The sequence below is a fragment of the Aythya ferina genome (genome assembly GCF_964211825.1).
Source record: "Aythya ferina genome assembly, chromosome: 22".
In the NCBI taxonomy this organism is placed as follows: domain Eukaryota; kingdom Metazoa; phylum Chordata; class Aves; order Anseriformes; family Anatidae; genus Aythya; species Aythya ferina.
The window spans coordinates 7,331,886-7,355,546 of record NC_140320.1 but is presented as its reverse complement, the minus strand read 5'-3'; the positions used below and the strand labels follow the sequence as shown (position 1 = coordinate 7,355,546).

At 44.2% G+C, this 23,661-nt stretch overlaps 1 protein-coding gene across 7 annotated transcripts in view; it reads left to right on the top strand.

Moving 5' to 3' along the window:
• Window positions 1-23,661, top strand: part of NCAM1 (neural cell adhesion molecule 1) — a 105,270-nt gene that overhangs the window by 49,338 nt on the left and 32,271 nt on the right. For 3 of the 7 annotated variants that reach the window (XM_084495766.1, XM_084495764.1, XM_084495768.1), the window contains exons 2-14: window positions 4,242-4,316; window positions 5,843-6,061; window positions 6,807-6,950; window positions 7,812-7,949; window positions 8,440-8,557; window positions 8,770-8,939; window positions 9,482-9,624; window positions 13,832-13,861; window positions 17,328-17,478; window positions 18,048-18,232; window positions 18,587-18,683; window positions 19,494-19,664; window positions 19,838-19,969. In XM_084495766.1, coding sequence (XP_084351892.1) covers window positions 4,242-4,316; window positions 5,843-6,061; window positions 6,807-6,950; window positions 7,812-7,949; window positions 8,440-8,557; window positions 8,770-8,939; window positions 9,482-9,624; window positions 13,832-13,861; window positions 17,328-17,478; window positions 18,048-18,232; window positions 18,587-18,683; window positions 19,494-19,664; window positions 19,838-19,969 — 1,773 coding nt within the window. Of the gene's footprint in view, window positions 1-4,241; window positions 4,317-5,842; window positions 6,062-6,806; window positions 6,951-7,811; window positions 7,950-8,439; window positions 8,558-8,769; window positions 8,940-9,481; window positions 9,625-13,831; window positions 13,862-17,327; window positions 17,479-18,047; window positions 18,233-18,586; window positions 18,684-19,493; window positions 19,665-19,837; window positions 19,970-21,132; window positions 21,148-23,025; window positions 23,062-23,661 lie in introns of all 7 variants that reach the window. The other 4 variants (XM_084495767.1, XM_084495765.1, XM_084495769.1 and 1 more) reach the window with 2 other exon arrangements.

Sequence of the window (23,661 nt, the reverse complement as noted above, 5' to 3'; positions counted from 1 at the left end):
CATTTAAGACATGGTTCGTTGTTATGATGAACCCGTTCATCCAGGTTATGATGTCAGCAAATTGTTTCGGCCTGCCTTTATCAGTAGAACAATTAGGTTTGAATTCTCCCTGGAGTAAAATGAAGAGTATGGATGAGCTTGACATGAATAATTCAGGGGAACGTTGCTTCTCAGATAATACCTCATTTCCAGATCTGGTTTTCAGTTTCCTTGACTGAAAGCTTCTGGACACGCAGCCGTCCCCTTCCTTAATCACTTCCTTAATCAACAAAGTTGGTTTTGCAAAACTGCTTCAACAAAAAAGCATGCTCCACCCAGTGCAAGCAAGGAGGCCAGATGTATGCTTCACCATTCAAAAAAAGTGATAAAAACCCAAAATATCTTACTGTATTTGAAATCAAGGGGTCTGATTAGTTTGGCTGGGATGTAACAAACCCCATTCTGGCTGTCACTGATTTTACTAGGTATCCACAATCCTACTGAAAACCTAAGCTTTACATTACTGGCTTCAGCCGGGGCTCCAAGGCAGGGGTGCAGGACGAGGTGGTGAGGCCAGCACCAGAGCCCGCCGCAACAGAAAGCTCTTCCCTTGAGAGGTGTCCCAATGTCATAGCTGTTCCTTGGCAGCACAGATGGATTTATGGTGCTTGTCTCTGCCTCGTCCTTGCTGTTCCCATCACCAAAGCTGCAAGCTGGCACTTCATTTGAGTCATGTGGGGAGGTTCTCAGAATGTCCTTGTGCCGACAGGGCCGTGTGTGTGTGCACGCGGAACCTGCTTCTGTTCAGTGCTGACATCTTACAAGAACGGGTGCTGACGTTTGGGAAACCGAAACCCATTGACAGCGATGAAGGTCTTTTCAGAAGTGTCTGTGGTGTGTTTTGTTTAGTCAGTGCAGGAATACCGACATTGCTGTGTGTTACTGCAGAGCATAGCTACCTTTGCCAAGCACAGTAGCCACAACATCTCTTTTGAGTTGTGTTCTCTGAGAGTTTAAAGCTCCAGTTCTGCAAGAAGTTAAATTGCTTATTCCAGTGCGACAGGTGGGAAAGCACTTGAACACCTCAACTCCTCGAAGCTGGGACTGCACTAGTCAGAAGGTAAAGAGACCTGGATTCCTAGTGCCAGCAATGCTCGTCTATCAGATTTCTTTAGCATGTTAGTTGCTTACAGAAATGATTCTGCAGCAGAAGCTGGGTAGGTATTTGGCAAATAGGAGTAGGAGCTTTGCTAACACCAATGCATTAGTGGTTTCCTTAAAGCTCGTGCAAAAGAGCAGCAGACAGTGGGCCAAGAGCTGTATTAGGAACTACAATGTTGTAAGTAATGTTGGCATTTGTTAGTTTTGTCTTTTGAAGTTCCAGGGAACTCGAGCCCTGGTGTCTAGTTCTGTATCTGCAGACGAGAGAAAAGACCAGAATAACAGACGGGTTTAGTTCCCTTACTGTGCTGCAGGGTGTCACTGAAACACGGGCAGTCTGGATGTCTGGCACAAAAATACACCTGGGCAATGAGGTACGTGGTAGTGGCCACTGATCCAGGTGTCTGGCTTGGTAATGAAACAGGGAAGGGCAGGAAGCTGATGGGTTTCCTTTGGTCACGTTTTGCAGCAGTTTAGAGCAGCTGGTGGTGGCTGAGAAGAGAAAGGTAGGTAGGAAATTGCAGGCTCTGGATGTTATGAGGTTATTTGTAAGGCTGAAGTGTGCCAGAACAAGGACAAGTAGCACAGAACCAGGCCGGACGAGTGCTACAGCTCTTCTACACCATGTCTCCAGCCAGCTTACTACTACAGCACTGTCTGCCACTGATTTTGTAGTCACATTGTCACTGTTTAATGGCAACATTCAACAAGACACTGACAATTTGAGAAGATAAATCAGTGCTTCTGACAGCGGCAGTTTGTTGAATGACACTGGTGTTACTCAGTTTTTCTGGGGTAAGGTAAATCAAGTGTAAAGGGCATGGATTCAAGTGTGTCAGCACTTCCTTACAATAAGCATTTGAGGGGGGGCCTTTTCTGCGTGTTTTTTTTTCTTGTTCTTTTTTTCTTTTTACACAGCTTGTCCTTTGAGGGAAGTCAGTGTATGCTAGAGGAGAGATGAAAGCAGGGAGAGCATCTTAGAATAGAAGCACCCGGGTTGTCCCAGCAGTGTGACCCAGAACCACGGCCACGTGAGCTAAGTGCCACTGGGATAGGAGCCTGCAGAGCGTCATCTGTCACACAGCCACCTTCTAAACCCATCCCTTCTCCTACTGTGCGGCAGAGCCCTGAGTTCAGACACCTTATCAGAAAATCTTATTACTTGTGTCCTTTTTTTAATGGTAGCAGACAGAGGTCCTTAATTCTGCATAAGGCTGTATACGTGCTGTCTAAAGCCCACAGTTTGTGGGCCAAATTATTTCCCAAGTCCTATAAGGAATGTTACTACTGGTTCATAATCTGAAAACACTGGGAAGAGGTCCCAACGGGGGTTTGTATTTATTAAAACGTGTCTGTCTTCTGCTCATGCCTCTGGCTGCTACAGTGTTTGAACTGCAAACTTTTGTAATGTCATTCTGGGTGTCTGCATCGCTGCGCACTGCTGCAGCTGCTGTCCCAAGCCATTTGTTGAGTTTGTAATGATGCCTTTGCTCAAATCTAGTAGTAGTGCAGAAGGTCAAGCCCAAATCTATAATAGTGCAGCAGAGTAAGTCTTTCTAGATGGTCTTTTTAGCAGTGCAAAGCAGAAATCTGCTCTGGAGGAATTCAGCTGTCTGGATGTGATGCTAAGATCTTTGCGGTACCTTTGCAGTTATTCCACATGGCAGAGATCTTCCTAGGAAGAGCACCTGAGAACGTGATTCCAGATGTAATATTCAGATGTCAAAAGGATTTATAGAACAACAAGAACAAAAAAATAAGCCTACAGAAGGAGGCTATTTAGTTCTTGTTGCAGTGAATCTAATAAACCTTTAGCCTTTTATTATATTTGGTTCTTTGTATTTGCAGTTCTGTCTGGGAGTGAATTATATTGAAGTAGTATAGTTGAGAGGAATTAGATTACCCAGAAATAAAACAGGCTGAATGCAAGAGCTAAAAGGGCAATGTGTACTTCATTGAAAACAGGAAAGAGAGAGAGTACCCACAGACAAGACATGTGAATTAAATAAAGATGTCCAAAGGGAGACCTAAAAGGTCTAGGAATAATTTTGATTTCTTTCAGCAACAGTATCCTCAAATATTTTGTCTGGATTGTTATCTAACTTAGATTATTTTAAATGATTCTTTTGAGATTGGTCTGCGTTGAGCTGCAGGGATCTCAGGAGGTGCATCATCTTTCACCGACTCCAGGCTCCCTCAGTTCCAGACAGGCGTGTAATGGATACTTCACCCACAGGGGTCAACAGAACACCTCCTGTGTCTCTGCTGTGAAAACACCTTCCATCTCTTATTTAAAACAAATAAACAAAAGCCCGCTTCTAACATAAAAGCCAAAGGATCGATGATATTCTGTGAGAAGACAGCAGAATACACCCAAGTATACTGCTGGTGCTTTTCAGTGCTAGGGACCTGGGTGAAATTTGCCTGGATGAACTTGGAAGCAAGTCTCAGTCACTACCATGAAGGCAGAAATCACAAACTACCAGCAGTCCTCATCAATATGGCCTGGAGAAGGTTGCCTTCCTCTCCCAGGTATGCTCTGGCTGCTGTGGGCATCCTGGATTCACTGGCTGCGTGGGCTTAGACTGGAAGATACTGCCAAGGAACCACGGGCTCCCATCTGTGGTGGTTGGTGGCTGGGACTGGCACGAGTATCTTACAGAGCAGGAAGCCATCTCCAAAGTGAAGATAACCTGTATGCAGTGCTGCCTGAATAGGTCGTGGAGCTAGTTCCAGCTACCACTCAGAGGTGCCCCAAAAAGCCACTTGATGTTCTGGTGTGCACCCCATTCCCACAGCCTGGTTTTACAGCGTGGTGCTGATTTGAAGGTCAATCACTCTGTGTTATTCTGTGCAGTTTTATGATGGACTGGAAGTGACTGAATGTTAGCAAGTTCTCTTGGATTCTCGGGGACCCCTGGCGCTGTAAGCTCAGACAAATACTGATAAAGAGCAGTGATGATGAAGCCAAGCACCATCCACCCTATGCTCCTTCATTGGATATGTAGAGCTGGCACAAGGGTCAGAAGCCTGGCCAAGCTTTTCTGCTGTAGACAACTCAGATTGTCTAACCCTATCCTGCATGCTCCTTTCTTTTCCAGCATCACTACAAGTGGATATTGTTCCAAGCCAGGGGGAGATCAGCGTTGGAGAATCCAAATTCTTCTTATGTCAAGGTGAGTGATGGCTTATGGTGTCGGGTGTCTGCATCTGGGTTTGCTGGGAAGGTTGATCAAGGTATTAAGTCAGGTAAAGCTCTGTTGTTGGGTCTAGCTGCAAGATTGTTTGCTCTTGCTTTCTTATATGCCCTTATATTTTTATGAGACTGAGTAGCAGAGGCAAGACATGCTGTTTACCAGGAACAATAAATGCACTCTCCCTTGAGAGCTGGCAACAGAAAGCAGCTCCAGCAAACAGCTTTAAAAATGGAAAAACAAAAGAAGCAGCAACTGAAATGTTGTCTCTAAGCTTGAGCAATAGCCACAATGATGGCATCTTGCATCTTTCCGCAGCCATTTGATCTTTTGAAATTAGAATTAAGCTTGGTTTTGTTGGGTACCTCTTCTTCCCAAATTTTTATTCTAACGAATTGCTAAGAGCACTAGTAGGAGTGCTGGGTCACTTCAGAATCGTCACCTCTGCAACTAAGGATTTTAATGCTGCTGAAAATCTGTAGTTTTGTTTTTCATCTTCTTTCTGACAAAACCCAGTTTTTGTTTAGCTTCCTGACTGCCCCGGGCTGTTCTCCTGCACCGTGAGATGCAGTGCTGACATGTTCCATGTCTCCCAGAGTGGGTTCTACAATTTTATGGTGTTACCTGAATTAGTATCTACGTGTCCTCTTCAAAGCAGCTAGTCTGGTTTCTAGTGGGAGGAATTGGTACACTGGCACACCAATCGTCACATCATGGAGCTTGGCATAGATCAGATGGGTGATGTTGTGAGCTCCGGGTGCAGAATGCTGTCAGAAGCCCACACCTCCTTAGGAGCATACCAGCTGGGACAAGTAACAATGTTGTCTGATCCAGGGAAGCTCTAATTTGTTAATGTTGCAGTTTTGAAACTGGGAGTGTTCTCTAAGTGCTGTTTTGATGACACTTGCATGCAGAAGACTTGGGGATCAGTTAAAGCCTCCCCAATAGTAGGAGCTTGTCCCAAAGAACAAAGCAGCACAAGAATGCAGAGGTGGGAGCTGCAGGAGAGACGCAGCCTGGAACCCGTTAGTAGCAATATTTATTTGCATTCAATGCGGCAGGAGGTTTAAGCTGATCAATGCCAGAGCTGTGGCTACAGCAGTGTCACCATTTTGGTACACAAAGTAGCCCAGCCAGCAAATACAAGCATTTATTGATAACATGGTGGAGCTGAAGCAGGAAGTTGTATTTATTTTTCCCCTCAAACTGCATATGTGGTGGAGGGGCCAGGACAGGGGACCCCAGGATGCATGGAAGGCCATTCTGAGCTGAAATGAAATTGTTCCCCTTTAATTTTATGAAAAACAAGCAAACAACTAATACCGTTTTTGCAGGACAGCAGCTGACCATTCACAGCGGTGTAAGATAATTTTCTTTGCTTGCTTCTCAGGTACGATAAGCCCTTCCCTTGGTTCAGTCTTCCACATAGTGCTCCTGGTTGTCTTTAATGCCCTGTATATTTGCTGGGAACTCATTCCAATTTGCTTTTTTTTTGTTATTGTCCCTAGTGGCAGGGGAAGCCAAATACAAAGACATTTCCTGGTTTTCTCCTAATGGTGAGAAGCTGACGCCCAACCAACAGCGCATCTCGGTGGTGCGAAATGACGACTTCTCCTCCACCCTCACCATCTACAATGCCAACATTGATGATGCTGGCATCTATAAATGTGTTGTCAGCAGCGTGGAGGAGGGAGACTCCGAGGCCACAGTCAATGTCAAAATTTTCCGTAAGAGAGCAATTCTGAGGCTATTTTCTGGTCTGTTTTGCACATGTGTGAGGTGTGACTGGGGAGGGGGAAACACCTTACCTTCCTAAAAAAGGCTATTGCTAAAGGGGAGAAAGGAGAGTGTTAAGAAGATTCTTCTCCTTGGTTTTGAGGGGAAAATGGATATGGAGACCTTTGCTTGTCAAGTGTTTAACAGCTTGTCTGCTGCTTAAATTACTCCGAAAGACAAGAGAGCAGAAGGAAAAGATTCTGGTGCAGCATAAATGTCCAGGAGGAACAAGCAGACAGAGCAGCTTCTGTGGATGACAAACATGCTGTGAGATAAGACTAATGTTAGTAAAGTGCTTCACACGTTTAGAAGGCTTATAATTAGCTATTGGCATGTTGTCCAACAGAGCCAAGATAGCAGCTCCTCCACTTCCTGCTGGGGAGCTGGGCAGCGGCTTCTAAGCTGACGTTTTCTTTTCACCTTGTGGGCAAATCTGTGAGCTAAGCAGAGCGTTGATTTGGCCCTCTGATAAGCATGGGATGCAGGGCTGGAAAACGGAGTTCCTGGGTCGCAGTGCAGTGTATTGGGTCAGGTTATCCTGCGTATCCTTCCCTCTGGGGCAAGTAGATTTCTAGAAAATATGCCCTTCTGGTTTTCTTTTTCTTTTTCCTTTTTTTCCCCCCAAGCTTGAGCTGAAACCACAGCTTGAGGTGTGTTGAAAAAGCTGCAGTGACTTTCTCCTTCCATTGCTTTCAGAAAAGCTGATGTTCAAGAACGCTCCCACTCCTCAGGAATTCAAGGAAGGGGATGATGCTGTGATTGTGTGTGATGTGGTCAGCTCGCTGCCTCCTACCATCATTTGGAAACACAAAGGAAGGGATGTTATCCTAAAAAAAGATGGTAAGGCGCAAGGTGTATTGGTGCTTGTCTGTTTAGGGGTCAAATCTCCATGTCCCATCAGGGCTCAAGATGATTTCTGGAAAACAAAATGGTTGCAGTCACAAGGGAGAAAGAATTCATTTGCATGTAACACTAGGTTTTAGGATGTGAATATGGCTTTTCAAGGTGCTGTGATTTGGCAGAGGCAGGACTGTAATGTTCCCACAGAGATCGACGGTCATCAGGCTTTGACACTGGCTTAGGCTAGGGAATGCTGGAAGCATTTTTCAGATTAACAGAAAATGTCATCAGACAGAAAAGCTGCGTGTTGTGACGCTTTATAGTAGTAGTCCTGAGGAAAAATGGCTAAATGCTCCTGGTGAGAGCTTTTCCTTTTAGTTCAAGATGCTACAGACTGTCTTGCCCAGAGTGGCATCTCACTGGCAGGGAGGATTCCAGAGCCCAACCTCCAGCCGAGCATTAGTGCCTCGACTGTTTCTGACATCTTGTTGCAGGCACAAGGGAACTGTAGTAAGACTTGAATTCAGCCATCCTTGGGCAAGAGGGTCAAGTTTGAAATTTGTTTCCTCTCTGATACTACTGAAATGTAAATGTGTTTGTGTATTTATCTTCTCATAGCTGCGTGCATGCTAGAATATAAAGCACCAGAGCGATTTGTCTGCTATCCCTGTCTGGTTTTCTTTTTCGACAATGTCAGATCTGATTACTGCAGTATCTCCATTTTAATGTGATGTGAAGGGAAGTTTCATTACATTAAGCCTCATCTCCAACTCAGAAAGGGCAAGGAGAGGTGAAGAACCTGTTAACTGCGCTGAGCTTTCCTGAGGATCCTTGGATGAACTTTGCTTTTTTCTCTTCTAGTTCGATTTATAGTCCTGTCCAACAACTACCTGCAGATCCGGGGAATTAAGAAAACAGATGAAGGGACGTACCGCTGTGAGGGCCGGATATTGGCTCGTGGGGAGATCAACTTCAAAGATATTCAGGTCATTGTAAATGGTGAGTAGCGCAGAGTTAGGACTAGTAAGTGGTAAAGGCCTCTAGTACCTGCACTCCAAGCTGCTGATGGAAATGTTACCTTAGGTTCACACTCAGGAGTTACCAACAGCTTACTAATCTTTCTCTGCTGTGTCAAGTAAAAACATCCATGAGTGTTTACCAGCTGCTTATAGGATATCGTCATATTAAGAGAAAGCTTAAGCTTAATGACTGAGTGAGGTATTGATCTGTTTGAGACTCACAAGTGTTTTTGTCCATGGTACCAAGTTTCCGTGCATCTCTCCATCCCTGCTTTTCCTTCCCTAAGCTGATTGGAGAGCTCACGCATCAAACCTGCTGGTAGAAACATGCAAGTGACAGTTCAAGGGTTTATGTCACTCGTGGCATCTGTCTGTATTGTAGAAATTTACAGTGAGCCTTCCAGGGCTTTTTCTTGCTCACATCTTCTGCCTCCCCTTGCTAACTTCAGCGTGATTTCCTTCTCTTCCAGTACCTCCTTCTGTGCGTGCCAGGCAGAGCACTATGAACGCCACTGCCAACCTCAGCCAGTCTGTCACCTTAGCGTGTGATGCTGACGGCTTTCCTGAGCCAACCATGACGTGGACAAAGTAAGATACTGAATACAGTTTGCTGATTCTGTGTGATTGTGGATGTTTTCACTAAGGTGGTGTTTATAAACTCAGTGGTGTATATAGCTCTTCTATGTAGACTATGATGTGTGTTTCAGTGTAATAATACAGTTCTCATTAACATAAAACCTCAAACAAATAGCTTTTGACTGCTTCTCCCCAACACAGCCAGTGTGCTTTGTGCTCTGCAGGGATGGAGAGCCAATAGAGCCAGAGGATGACGAAGAGAAATACAGTTTTAACTATGATGGGTCCGAGCTAATCATCAAGAAGGTGGATAAGAGTGATGAAGCAGAGTACATCTGCATCGCTGAGAACAAGGCTGGCGAGCAGGATGCCACCATTCATCTCAAAGTCTTTGGTAAGCATGGTCTTATCCTCCCTTACCAAGCCCATTGCCTATTGGTAGCTTACTAGTAGAAGCTGGAAGTAGCCTCCTTGTCCCAAATACTGCCTGATGTGGCTTATCCAACACTGCTTCTTTCCCCTAGCATTGCTGTGCACCTCTGTTCCATCATGATAGGCAAAACAATTTCTGAGCTTGTGTCTGAAACATATGCCCACTCCATTCTGCTTCTTCATAGATAAAAATAAATAAAGTCCTGTGCATGGGGATGGTGTGAGGTTCATAGGCTTCTTGAAATATCTTCCAGGCCCAGAAGGCTGAATCCAAATCCAAAAAAGCTGTAAGCTGAGATAGAAAAGGTCTTCTAGTTTTGCAAGAAGACATTGCCATCCTGGGCCTCACTCACACATCACTCTTTGTCCTTCTCCATATGGCAGTAAACTTTTGCCAGTTTAAAAGCGTTTTTCCCCCATGTTACTTGTTTCAGACATTGCTGTTTACAGTCAAGCTTTGTTCTAAGCAGCCACTGAATGAGTGTTGTTTTTCCTTCTTTTCAGCAAAACCCAAAATCACATATGTGGAGAATAAAACAGCTATGGAGCTGGAGGATCAGATCACGCTGACCTGTGAGGCATCTGGGGACCCAATCCCTTCCATCACTTGGAGAACCTCAACCCGGAATATCAGCAATGAAGAGAAGGTATCACCACTCCCCAAAACATGGTCTCACTGGCAGGGATCAGTGCTGCTCTTACCTTCCTGCCTTTGCTGATATACACTGCATGATGGTAACAGCCAGATGCACGTGGAAATCATGGTGATTCCCTGCCTCCATAGAGAGAACACTTGTAGTCCTGTACAGACTGTCTACTGAAGGGCCAGCTCCACAGCAGAAGTAATGCAATAGGTGTCCTTTTGTGCAAAGAGCTGTCTCAGCTGACAACATGCTTTTTAATTCTTGCTTGTATTGGTCCAAGCTGAAATCATTTACAAAGCACTAGGCCCTGGCCCCTTTTCAGAGGAGTTTGCCAAGGGACGTGCAGTCGCAGGAGACTTGTGAATGGGGTTTCTGTCTTCTGTTTCCAAGCTGAGAGGTGGGAATGAGTACCCTGATTCCAGCGTTGCCCATGCTGTCATCATGATAATGATATCATCTGGGAGTATGGCAGTTGAAGAGGCGTGGGGTATTCTCTCCAAGATGCAGTGGACCAAAATGAACCTGTTAATTCATTCTTGCCCTTCTGTATGCTAACTCTGCATGTACTAGAAGCACAAAAACCTCACTGCCTTTGTGTTCACCTGTTCTGTGGATCACATCATTTTGTTCTTACAAGGCAAAAATAATTAGCAGTTTTTTTCTTTTGAAAAAGGTGCTGGGTTTTTTACTGGACAGAATTCCCCTTTACCAGACAAGATGAGGATGGGCTTTATTACTCTGAATATTGCATAATGGTTGTGTAGTACGTTGACTAGGAGGCGTAGTTTAGAGCTGAAGAAAACTTAGACCAAAGTTGGAATAAGGAATTACTGCTCATTAATAATCTTCTAGTGAAAGGATCCTTCAAGGCAGAGCTACCTTGTGAATATGAGGGGTTCTGACTCACTCATGAAGGTAGCATCTGAAAGACATGTCAGGTCTTAGAGGTAACCACTGTCAGCCATCCACGTAGCTACCATTCTGCACTACAGCCTCCTAAATGAGCTTTTTATATTCCCTCCATGGTGTCAGCTCTTCACCATGTCAGTAATGTGTAACTTTTTTTATCAGGGTTGCCAAAGATTTTTAGCTTTAATTTCCCCTCACCAGATAAATCTTCATGTCTTCTGGATTCAAAGGTTTGTGTCAATCTCTGCAAAGTTTAGGGAGAAATTCCCATTGCCTTTGAAAGCTGTGTGCTTGGGCTTTGACTACAGTATGATTGGCGGACCTGTTTTTCTATGGTAAGGATATTCATGGTCTAGTCTCAGTCTAGGAGTGTGATGGGAGGAGTTAAATGCTCCAGCACTTCTAGCACTAGAATTTGGAATCCAGCCAGGGAACAGAGCTTTGACAGAGAAGAATATTAGAACCGAAATAAGACTAAATCAAGCAGAAGTCTGTAGGAGAGCCTGTTTACAGAGAGTCCTGTCTGTCCAGCCCAATTAAACTAATGAGATCTCAGTGGCAAAACTGCTAAGCATTTTTGAGACTCTCACATGTCCTCTTTAATGCAGTGATGGATATTAAGGAATGATGTTACATATTCTGGTAGTTTCTTAGTAGAGGAGGAGAAAATCAGAGGTTTGAGGTACCATCATGTTCATTGTGTACTGGTTCAAACCTTTGCAACAAAGGTGTGCTATCATATGCCATTCACTTTGGAGGCAGGATTTTCTTCTCTCTCTCTTTGCTTTTTCTCATTCTCAATCTCGTGTTGCAAGTTCAGGTGAATGGTACAGACCTCCAGAAAATCCCCAGGTCAGAATAGCTCTGATGACATGCTATGATGTGTACCTTCAGTTTACCATCCACTTACTGTCTCTGGGACAGCACAGGTAAATGGATGGTGTGGGAGAGACAGAACAGTTTCTAAAAATACTGAGCCCTAATTCTGAACATGCGTTAGAAACTCGGATGCATCTGTCTTGCTACAGGTTGTTTACTCCTGTAACCATACGCCAGTCCTTATTTTTCAAGGTGTACAGGTGCCTTAACTCCCATGAGTTAGGTACTTCTTGGTACTTTAAGAGGAGGGAAAAAAAAGTGGTTTACTTTGGTTGCTAATGTAGAAACATGTTATTAAGGAAAAACTTGGAGAATTTTTTTTTTGTTGTTACCTCTTGTAATGCTGATTTAGGCCAGTATGCTGTATTCCTCATCGCCTTTGCTAGACATTATTCCCTTTAATAGAGACACATTTCTTCTACCTCTCTTGCAGAATATCAACTCCACTTCAGTGTCTATGTAGTTTTAATCTATTGTATATTGGTGTGTGCGGGTTTTATGATTTCATTGCAGACACAGTTATACTTCCTGACAGATTTTTGGATGAAGCAATAACTGGCTACTCTCACATGAACTTCCTTGAAACAGTTGCTGAGACAGTCTTGCGTTTCTTGCCCAGCAGTGTAGCTCAGTGTGTGAGGAAAGGGCTGGGGAACAGGTAATGCTTTTCTGCAGGTCTTCTAACATCTTGCTATTGCAGGCAGCAGGTATATGTTCAGTGATGCAGAGACAATGTCAGATCCCCGGAACTCCCTTGTAATCGAAGATGCTCCTATTTAACTCCTTGCTCCCTAGTTGAAGGGAAGGTGCTGGCGTGCATATGAGAGGGAATGTGCCTCCTACAGACGTGAGGTTGTGTATCTGTTGCTCTCAGTGAGGAAGAGCTAAGCTGAAGCTCTCCAGGATGGAGGTGGTGGTTCTGCTGTTCCCCCACGCCCGCCAGCCCCAGTACAAAGAAGCAGCAAGCTCAAGGAATGTGGGAACAGGCTTTTTCCCTCCCTCTTCCTCTAGGTTGGCAGGTGGTGAACACCACTGGATAAAGGCACATCTGATTTTCCATCCCTCTGTGCTGATGCTATAGAAACTCATTGGAGAGGATTGAAATGGGTGATACAAATGAGGCAGTCCCCTGGCTAGCTCAGGTAGAGAGAACTTGTACATGGAAAAGGGATTATGCTGAATTCTGATGACGCTTGCCTGCTCGGTTTTCAGGAACTTGTGCACAAGAGATCTAGATCTATAGACATGATGAGGTTATGGGAGTGCAGGGCAGCCCATGCGTGTGCTGGTGAGCTTTTTCTTTAGGTGGGTCCACCTGAGGCCTCAAGTTAGAAGTAAATAGCCAGCTTTTATCTAAGATGGTATAAAATGAGGCTGTCTGTACCATTTGTTAATACTTCAGTCTCGTATTTTTCACTGGAAGCACTGTGGAAACAATACTGTGCTTTTTATTCTCATTTCTTTAACTTTCATCTCCATTTCTGTAATGTCACTTTTCTGTATGCTGTTGTATCCACGTGCAAGCAATGCTTGTGCCCCACGTTCAAAAATGCTATCATAGCTGTGATATTAGCAGGTGATTTTTGCCTACTAAATTTGAAATGGATCAAATTGAGATGGAAATAGACATCAGAAGAAAAACACGTGAAATTCATAGGGGGAAAAGGGGAACTCAGCGACTTTGGTCTTTGCAAACCAGAGTGAATATGGTCCACGCTGTTGCTGTCTCTCTCTGAATGGGAAATGTATGTTTATCAGTACGGTTTGTGCATGTTCCACTGATGCCTGTAGTTTGGTTGTCCCGAGCCCAGTAAGGATTGGGTGTGCACATCCCTAACCCTAATGACTGGATGTGGTCAGCTGGAGGTCCGTGGTTCTGCCCTGGTGCGTCCTGTGCAGGGGTCAGAGTGTTTCAGTGCTCTGCAGCTTGAGGACCTCCTACTCCTGGCACAGTTTGCATGTAAAAACCTGTGCAAATGCATGATCAGTTCAATGCTGTAAGCATTAATAGTAATTAGCATGCCTGGGTGGCCAACAAACTGGTGGAGAACTTTGCAATTAAGTGACTTAGGTCATCAGAATCATTTACCTTGGGTGCTGGGGGCCTGTTTGTAGAACTGGTGAGATCTGACAGAGGAAATAGTCATCCAATTTAAGAACAGAAGTCTTTAGGTATGATTAGCCCTTGTTTAGTCACTTGAAGATCAGTTTTTAGGATATTGTATTCTGAATGCAAATGGAAATTGAGGTTGGGAAATGGAAATTGCGATCACCCCCGGCACAAGATACACAACTTGGAGCCTGCATGTACAAAGAAAGTAGTGTGGTACATACACTATGATACCTAAAAGCAACCTTTGATAAACTTTTATTGCCTTTTTTTTTTCCTGTTGTTGTTGTGTTCTATATCTGTTCTCTCCAGGCTTCATGGACCCGGCCCGAGAAGCAAGAGGTATAAGATCACCAGAGCTTTAGCAAACTTCTTAGGTTTTCTGTTGTTCTTTTTAAGTATTACAGATTAACAAATCTCTAGTCCAGCAACCACGCCAACTAAACCAGCATTAATATTATGAATAAATTAAATATTAATACATAAAAGAAACAGCTAATAGTTAGACGTTGCTTGGCATGTAGTGATGTGCTTCTGAATGAGCAAACTAGCTGTGTTGGAAGTGAGTAATCCTGGTTGACACTTCAAAAAAAAATGGGGGGGGGAAGGTAGGGAAGACCAATGCGATACCTGACAAATACTGCTTTCATGATTTCCTTGTATGCTACAAGCGTGGATCATGTTTTCTTTCTAGAGTTTCAAGAATTAGCCCCAATATGCATTCTGGGATGTTTTTTGTTTTTTTTTTTTTTTCCTAAGCATAGCCTGTTGCTCCAGCCAACTCATCTGTTTGCTCATGGCACTTCTTGAGTTTTGACCTTCTTTTAAAGGACAACTGCATCATGTTCCATTTCAAAATCAATGCAGTTAAATCTTTCACAAGTTATATTTAAAAAAAAAAAAAAAATGTTCCCAATTCCCAAATTATTGTTATTTGACTTGAATTTGCAAGGGTCAGTGAAAGGGTGCAGGATAACACAGTGAGTGTTTGATGCAAGTTTGGTTTGTTTTCTTTCACACTCAGTGCTATATTTTAAACATAATAATGATCGTTATACATCTATATGTGTACTCTATACACATTAATACACCATTACGTTCCCCTGATCTGTAGAAATGCTTGCTTCAAAATGGACCAGAAACTGTTTCCAAGCAAATAAATAGAGGTCAGGTGGAGAACCAAATGAGCTACCAGGACCAGATAACTCCAATCTGTATGTTTAGAATCAGCTTTGTGGAGGCTCTGACTATCTTGAATTCTTTTTTGTTTGTTTGTTTTTTGTCTGTCTCAAGGGTGATGTGGCCTAAACAAAGTGAAATGGAAGCTCTAACTTAAGCCCCACCAATCTTTCTCTTACCTGGGGCTGAGAACATGCTGTCCATTCTTACTTTGAAATAATCTCTTGAAACAGATGAATTGTACACAGTGAAAGCATCAGAGATTCCGATTAGATTGTGTTCGAGAATTTGGAATTCGAGTAGTTGCATCTCAAGTTAATTCCTTCTTCCTGTTAATTCCTGTTACAATTGTCTATCCCTTCCCCCCTTGGTGTATTCAGCGTACTCTCTGTCTCAAGCTTTTTATTAATGTGAACACTAAGATTATTAAGCTTGCTGTCTCTGAATTCCTTATTTTCTCTGTCTTAAAGTATCTGACTTGTCAGCGAGAACTTCTTGAAGCGTATTGCAGCTTGTGTAGACTTATCTTGACAATAAGTGGCTAATGCAAAAACTCAATGGCTAATACAAAAACTCAGTTACAAGCAAAATTGCACCTCTGTTGCATCACAGGCTGGTAACTAGGAGTTAGCCCAACTTTACAGATGGGAGGAGGATCAAGCACGGAGCTAGGAGCACTCATCTTCCTTCACTGGAGTTAGTGCTGTGGTCAGGATTTTCAGGTGCTGCTTTATAATGATATCTCCTGGGTGGAAAATGGGTGAGGAGCCTGTGTGAAGCTGTCATGGACACTTGACGAAAGGACTAAAAAATCCTTCAGTTGAAGGGAAAGGTGGTAAATGGATTTCCCTCCTGTCTTAACGCTAGGGTGTTAAAATCTTTACCAGCTGTTTACAGGGTGACTGTATGCCACAGGGTTGTCAGAGTTTGGAGAAAAACACCTGTGTGCACCTCAGGATAAGCTGTAGCAGTCAGCAGCGTGGAGCACCATCGTGCCCTTTTCTGTGGAGCTGGCTGTTCGTATGGCGTGAGTTCTTCCTTGTCTCTCTTAGGGGGGTTCACCACTGCTAAGACGCTGTGGGGTGCAAAATAACTGAGCCAGGGAGGCTAGGTAAAGGGCTTACAGCTGTCCACATCTCTGCCTCACAAGTTTCAACCTATCCTGTGCCTCTTCATAGCCAGGAATTGTTAGCACCTGCTGGGCTGAAATATCAATTAAGAAAACTGATGGTGTGCTTTTTTTTTTTGGTGTGGATATTGTTCTCTTGAATGTTTTTCCTGATCTTTCTTTCTCTTTACGTGTGCCTTTTATAAGAAATATAGCTTCATCTTCAGGATTAGGTTGTATTATTGCTAAAGGTTTTGTTTTATCTGAACTGCCTGGCACTGTTTTGTTCGTATGGCATCTTGGCGCTGGGGAGAAAGGAGGTGACACGATATACACTGCAGTTGTGTAAGATACCACAGTGGAGCAATGTCACGTTAAGGGACCCTTAGCCATTTCCAGGAAACAGTGCACACCAAGTCGTGTGTTCATGGAATATGTAACGGGTTCCAGCAACACCAGGGACCAAGTGCAGGAGAGGCAGGAGAGTTTGTGGCATTGGTCTGCAGCAGCAGGCACAGCAGTGAGAGGATCTAATTTGTTCACATATACTGATGTCATGTTGGAAACAAGATGAGAAAGTTTGTCCTTTAAAGCTTCCAAGCTGATCACAAGCACCAGTGTGGAGAAAGGAGTCCACAGCCACTTGTGCTTGTGCATTAAGAGAGCACTTGGGCTTGGTCCCAGGCCAAAGAGGCTGCAATCCAATTTCAAGGGGGGGGGAGGGGGGGGGGGGAATGATATATGGGTTGGGACCCCTGGGTGGTTGCAGTCCCTTGGAACGGATGGTAGCCTGGATTTTACATTCCTTGTTTTTCTGTCATTGATGGCCCTACACTGCTTGTGGGAGCAGTTTCTGAACTGGCATGTAACCAGTGGAGTTTGCTTTAGAGTTTTCTTGAAGCATCAGAACACCTTGAAGCAGGTTGTGTTTAGAGGGGTCGTGTAGTTTTCTTGCCCTGCTCACTGTTCAGTGCCACATTCGTGTGAAAACTCTGAGCTTTTATCCTGCCTGATTTAGCTCTGAGGGCTGGGTCTGCGTTCTCAGCAGTGCCATTTCAAGGATGTTGAAACAAAGCAAGTAGCAGTGAGAGAAGAGTAAGTCTTGAGTTCTCTCAGAGTGAAAACACAGAACCAGTTGGGGAGGGTTTCTGCAAGAGCATGCTAGCAAAAATGTTTTAACCAGAGCTGGATCTCTACAGTTGTTATTCTGAGAAGCAGATTGATGTTATCCAGCTGTCCTCAGACACATGGTAGCATCTGGTACTTTGGTCTTTCATTTGAATTTTTTTTCCCATTACCTGAGTCCTTCTAAGCACTCACTGCACTTGGTCCTGTGCAACAAGGCTGAGTGGCTTTTGGAAATGCTGCTCCATGCTCGTGATTTCACCTGCCAGGTGATCACTTCTGAAATACTGAGCACTGGAGGGCTGGCGCAAGGTAGACTTTCATTTCTGCTTTTCCCTGTAGTCTGCGCTGTAGGCTCAGAGCTGAGCCTCTGACTCTTTCTTCCTTTTCTGCCAGACCCTGGATGGGCGCATCGTAGTGCGGAGCCACGCTCGGGTGTCATCCCTGACTCTGAAAGAAATTCAGTACACAGATGCCGGAGAGTATGTATGCACAGCCAGCAACACCATCGGGCAGGACTCCCAAGCCATGTACCTCGAAGTGCAGTGTAAGAAGGGAGAGGGGTGGTTCATATATTTAGATGGTGGGGAGGGAGCTGCCTCTGATTTCCTCGTCTTCTGACGAGACAAAGGCACGTACAACTAGGGAAATGGATATTATCTAGGTAGAGGGCATGAGAAGCAGCTCAGTCTGAAATAATGTTCCTGTTGGAGTCACATTTTGCAGTGTGCTCACACACAAATGGTTGCACTGGTTAACTCCGGCTGAAATGCTGGTTGCACCCCAGGAAGACTATGGGCCATGAATCTGCCACAGCCTCGTTCATGGGATATGTCAGTATTGCACTTCCTCGGATGCATAGCATGCTCTCCGTTTATCCTCCCACACTGCGTTAGGAACAGCCTTTGGGACTGAGTGGATTTCTTCCTTATGTCCTTCAGCAAAAGACCAGCACCACCACCAACCATGGGATGAGAAGGCTGTCCTCTTCCAACATTAGTTTCCCTTTCCCACATCAGACTGGGCCCCAGACAAGGAATGTTTACAGTCAATTTGACTGGGCTACTTCCAGAGTTTTTCTGGCTCATATTGCCTTCACGAATATGTTTCTTTCAGATGCCCCAAAGCTTCAGGGCCCTGTGGCTGTCTACACCTGGGAAGGGAATCAAGTGAATATCACTTGCGAGGTATTTGCTTACCCCAGTGCTGTCATCTCCTGGTTCCGGGATGGACAGCTGCTTCCCAGCTCCAACTACAGCAACATCAAGATCTACAACACTCCATCAGCAAGCTACCTGGAGGTGAGGATAAGCATGGAGGGGAGAAGGGATGTGCAGCCAGGAAGGCTCGGTGCTATCAAGCAATTTGTTTCTGATGTTGATGAAGTTCAGTCTTTCATCAGGACACGCTGTTAGTGGGCAGGAAGTTGTGTGGTGTTTCTGACAAAGAAATGCAAAGGGCATCATGTAATGGGAAACACCACTCCCTCCTTGCTTTCAGTTTTCTGCCCACTGTAGTTCAACCCTTTGTGGACAGCCCTCAGTGTGTCAGCACATGTACTATATTGTTGCTTCTTCCCCCGGCAAAATGCAAATGTAAATAGCAGAGTGAAACGTGTTTTCTGATCCGAGCATGCACCTTCATTCCTTCTACAGGTGACACCAGACTCTGAGAATGACTTTGGAAACTACAACTGCACTGCTGTGAACCGCATTGGCCAGGAGTCCTCAGAATTCATTCTTGTGCAGGCGGGTGAGCATCCCAGACAGGGAGATATGGAAAGGCAAAGGCAGCCTTTGAGCTGGGGTGACAGAGTGACAATTTTTTTTTCTAGTTTGGATTAACAGGACAGCCAGCTTCCACTTCGAAAGAGATTGCTCATAGGTTTTTGAGTTGGGATGGGTTACAGATGACAAGATCTTTGCCATCTGTTGCCTTGTTTTTGAAGGGTCTCATTCTTTTCAGAGTTTTCAGTACGTTTTGACAGAACTATGATCTTTGATTTCTGATAGACATTGTCGAAGTGCACGTGCATGTGGGTGTGCATCTCAAATGTGCCTAGTAATATAGGTAATGCAAGACAGAAACCACTAAGTACCAAATGAAAAGGCCCACTGTCTGACTGCACAGCAGACCTGAAGGGCCTCTGGTGTCCCTAAATCATCAACTCTGTGGGGTGCCTTAGAGACAGGTGCAGGAGTGGTCACACTGTGTATTGGAATGCTCTGTGGAAGAGACTGTGTAGGGATAGAACCGCATCCAGGATGCTCTTGTTGCTCCGTTCAGGCCATCCTTTTTTCTTAGAGAAAATATGTGATTTTGGAGAACGTATTTTGAGGCTCTGACATCTTAGAGGAGGCACAAGAATAAAGGTCTCTACACTAATTAGCATTCTTAAAAGCGCTTTGAGGGGACCCTCAGGCCTGCCCTTCTCTCCTTTATGAAGCCATGACAAGGGTGTTTTTGGTATTTCGAGTTTTCTGCTTACTCTGCCACTGGAGCTGGGGACCCTTTCTTCCCACTGTCTTACGTATCACTGGTTGTTTCCCCTTCCTCCCCCAGATACTCCGTCCTCTCCTTCTATTGACAGAGTGGAGCCGTACTCTAGTACTGCCCGGGTGGAGTTTGATGAACCTGAAGCTACTGGTGGGGTGCCCATCCTCAAGTACAAGGCAGAGTGGAGAGCACTGGGCGAGGGAGAATGGCATTCGAGGCTGTATGATGCAAAAGAAGGTAGGACGATAAAAGTTACCTCCTCCATCTGCATCTCATGACTGTGAGCTTGGACCCAGAAGGAGGCTTTGTTACGTGGCGTAAACATAGCATGAGTACAGTAGGAACATGGCATTTATTGTTGTCTCAGGCCTGAGCCTTTCTTTGCTTATCCTCTTTTGTTTCTGTAACAGCAAATATGGAGGGCACGATCACTATCAGTGGCCTGAAGCCTGAGACAACCTACTCTGTGAGACTGTCTGCAGTGAACGGCAAGGGAGTGGGTGAGATCAGCCTGCCATCCGACTTCAAGACGCAGCCAGTTCGTAAGTAAAACTGAGACCTCCCTCTGCTTCTCTGGTTCTCTTTCCTTGCATCTTTCCAGGGAATCTCTGTCATGCATGGACAACACCCTCTTCTCTTGCAGACCTTGCTGCACCCGTTGTTTTTGTGGTACTTTTTGATCGTAATGAGTTCTTTCACTAATTAAAAATCTTCATTGAAGGTGGGAGGCAAAGAAGCTATTCACACTAGTCTGTGCCTTGGGTTACTAGTATAAACTGCATACTGTCAAAGAAAAGGGAGAGTTCAATGGAGAGTTCAACGATGTTTTAAGAAGAACAAGCAGTGGGTTGAGAAGCGCATGCTCTTAAGGAATGTAATGTTTCTTCGTTGTAGCAAGACAAGGGTTTTTTTTGCAAATTAGAAATTAATAAGTTCAGCAAAGGATTAGCCATGAACTGTGGCGGGAGGAAGGAGGATTTCTCTCTTCTGCAAATTACTGCTTTAAGACCTCCATGCAGCATGTGAGCAATTACCACAGCCTCTCTTCTGCTTTACTTGGGCAATCTTCCACTCTGATGGCAGGATGCTCTTCTGTGGCAGAGTGTAGAGTGGGTAGGGGACATGTGACAAAAGCAGGAAGGGAAGAGGTCATCTTTTATCCTTGTCCACAGCCTTACCCAAATATTAGGATCTGCAATCAATCCCTTGCACCTCCTGGGATTTTCTTCCCTGCTCTCCTTGCATTTAGATCTAGAGCCTGTTCTTCTTCCCGCCATCACACACATACCTGTGTACCTATTTCATAGCTCTTCTGAAACCACTGTCCAGGACTGTCTTCTGAACTCAGAGCTAGCATTATTCCTATCCCATGTATGTGCATGCTGGGAGGTCCCAAGATCTGTGCATGGTCTTGATTTGCTCTGCCAACTTCAGCCTCACCAGAGCTGCTGAGCATAACGGAACAGTGCGCGTCTTGCTGCTTAGAAATCCAGGCCCTGTGCAGTCAGCCAGCCCTCCCAATAAATATCCAGTTGGTTGCAATAACTCCTGTTGCCTACCCCACTCCCTAGGGTTGGATTTGGGACAGCTGATGGTGTTTTGAATTTCCAGCTCCATTTTCATTGTCTCCTTTTCTCACTTCTTCTACATTTTTTTTTCTATCTGTCTTCTTTTTGTTTGTGTTCCATCCATGGAAAAACTGCAGGTATCCCTCACTCACGTAAGTGCCTCTCTGCATTTGTTTCACTTTTTCTGTTCCTAACATACATAGCACTAGCTTTTAATCTAGTGCCTTTTTCCTTCTAGGGTCGTTAGAAATGAAGTATCTGGTACTGTCTGTTTCCTAACAAAACTGACACTAGAGTAGTCGTCCTGTTCTGGTTGATACTTGTCGTTTATAGAACAGAACTATGGGCTTAACATCTTAGTCTTTATTGTACAGCATGTGATTCAAATATTTAACTTAAAGTGCTTGCCTAATAATAAAGATTAGCTCATTGATGAGAGTGGAGTAGTAGAAGGCTTCATGCTTAGGACTTGATCAAAATTTTTCAAAAATTAAGGCAAAAGCTTTGGCTGGATTTCATGTGTTTTTTACTAATTAAGAGCCAATTGAAAACTTCAGAATTGTGAATATTTACAGAATTTTGAAAGAAGCAAAAAAATTCAAGAAAAAAAACACATCACTTTTTTCCCTTCTTCTCCCTAGTATTCTTCACATGTAGTACTCTTTGAACAGTCTTCCTGTAATTGTGTAGATCGTATACTAAACTAATTGAATAAATGAATTGAACCCCACTTGCACTGTTTTTCCTTGAAGATTGTGTTATAAAAAGCTTACTTAGCAGACTACTAACAAGACAGACAGGTAGTCACGGTGGGGAACTGAATGGACAGATGGACAGGCAAAACTGCAAATTTTAATAGCTGCAAAGAGTCAGCTGGGAGGCGTGGTTCTGAACTGCATGCACAAAATGCTGCCTAAAATTGTTCAGAGCCTGTTAATTTCAGCAGAAGTAACTCAGCCCTTAAATGAAGTTATTCATGGTTGGTATTATAGCCATGGGGCAAACCGTTTGGTGTAGGCCCTTCTGAATTTGAACATCGTCAACGATACACAAGGGAGATAAGACCATAGGCATTTAGCCTCTGTGCAGATCAGTACCATGGGAAAAGATCCAACAGCAGAGAGGAAAAAGAGTATTTTAAAGCCTTGTTTCAGGCACATCCACAGACCTGTCTGCCAAAGCTCGTGTTCACCACTTGGGGACAGGTAGGTGCCTTTGAAGGAGAATATTAAATCACACTTCTTGTACAGTGGTTTGTTTTTTTTCAATTGTTTTTTGCTATTGTTTTTTAATGTGGCAATCAGCCATCAATTAGTCTGTAATCCCTGACTCTACACCCTTTTATGGGAAGTTCTAATTCCTTTTCCCTTCCTTATGAAGTATAGCATTTTTTTATTTCCAAATTCAATTCTGTTGTTGCTCTTTCAAGCACCCTTCTGCCCTGCAGCTGTGTTCCACCTGAGCATTTGGTTCTCTAATTCTTCTGTGCTCTGTGAGGCTCTCAAATCCCAAACTGAGTTGCAGCAGTGGTGAAAAGATCACTGGCATAGCAAAAATTCATTTTTTCATCTGTGTTTGAATTATGGCCACACGATATTACCGGTTTATGGGTCAAGTCAAAACCAGAGAAAATATCCAATTTTTTCTACTTCAAATAGTCTAAAAACTGAGGGCATTTTGTAAAACCTGCTGAGATGTCTCTGTAGTTACCCTTTCCATCTCCCCCAAGCACGTTCCAGAAGCACAAAGTAGTTTCTCCCTATCTTAGAGGCACATGAAGGCCCCGTGGTATGTGTTCAGTGATCCTATGGTACGAGAAAATTGCTTTAAAGCAAGAATTCAGTGTCCAAAATACAGGTTTGGCAAAGTGCCGAGTCTGGAGTTGGAGACAGCACTTGCTTTGCTTGTGCTTTGTGTCCAGAGACGTTCGATCTGACAAAAGTTTAACACTTTACTCTTCAGTTGTCCTTCTTTTGGCAGCATTGAACAGGAGTCAACTCCCCTCCTCACTTCCCTTTCTCTTCCTTTAGCAAGCACTGCTGCCCCCACCTCGCGCTTAGCAGAGAGTGAGTATGATGGAAGAGGCTGTCTTGTTGCGCCTTGCTCTGCATGCAGCTCCTCACTGAGTGTGGTGTGGTCTGCCTAACAACCTTGGGTGTTTTCTTTCTTTTCCCTTTCTATATATATTTCCCCCCTGAGTAAAAACTGAGTCTCTTGGTAGAGGAGCTTCCAGAACAGAGAAAAGCCGCAGACAGCTCCCAGGTGTGCTGGTGGAGGGAAAAGGATCGAGAGAAGGTTGCAGAGTGAAAGCCTGCCCACATGAAAGCTGGTACAAGTGTTGTCACTGACCTTTGATTTTAAGATTTCTGATCAGTTTGTGTTCCGTTTTGTGAAACATTTTATGAGATGTGCTCAGCTTTTGTGATGTGAGGTTAAATTGCTTGAAACCATCTTAGCCCAGCAAACAAGAGTCTAGTTTTAGAGCCAAAGAGAGAACTGTGTAAGGAAACTCATTTCTTTATATTCTGCTTTTTTTTTTTTTTAAATCTGCATAATCAGATTTAGGCTGCAAACCACACAAAGGTCCATCCTGTTCACCCCTCATGCCAGTAGGGCTGGTGCCGTGATGGGTAAGGAAAAGAAATGAACCCCAGAGATCAGAATTT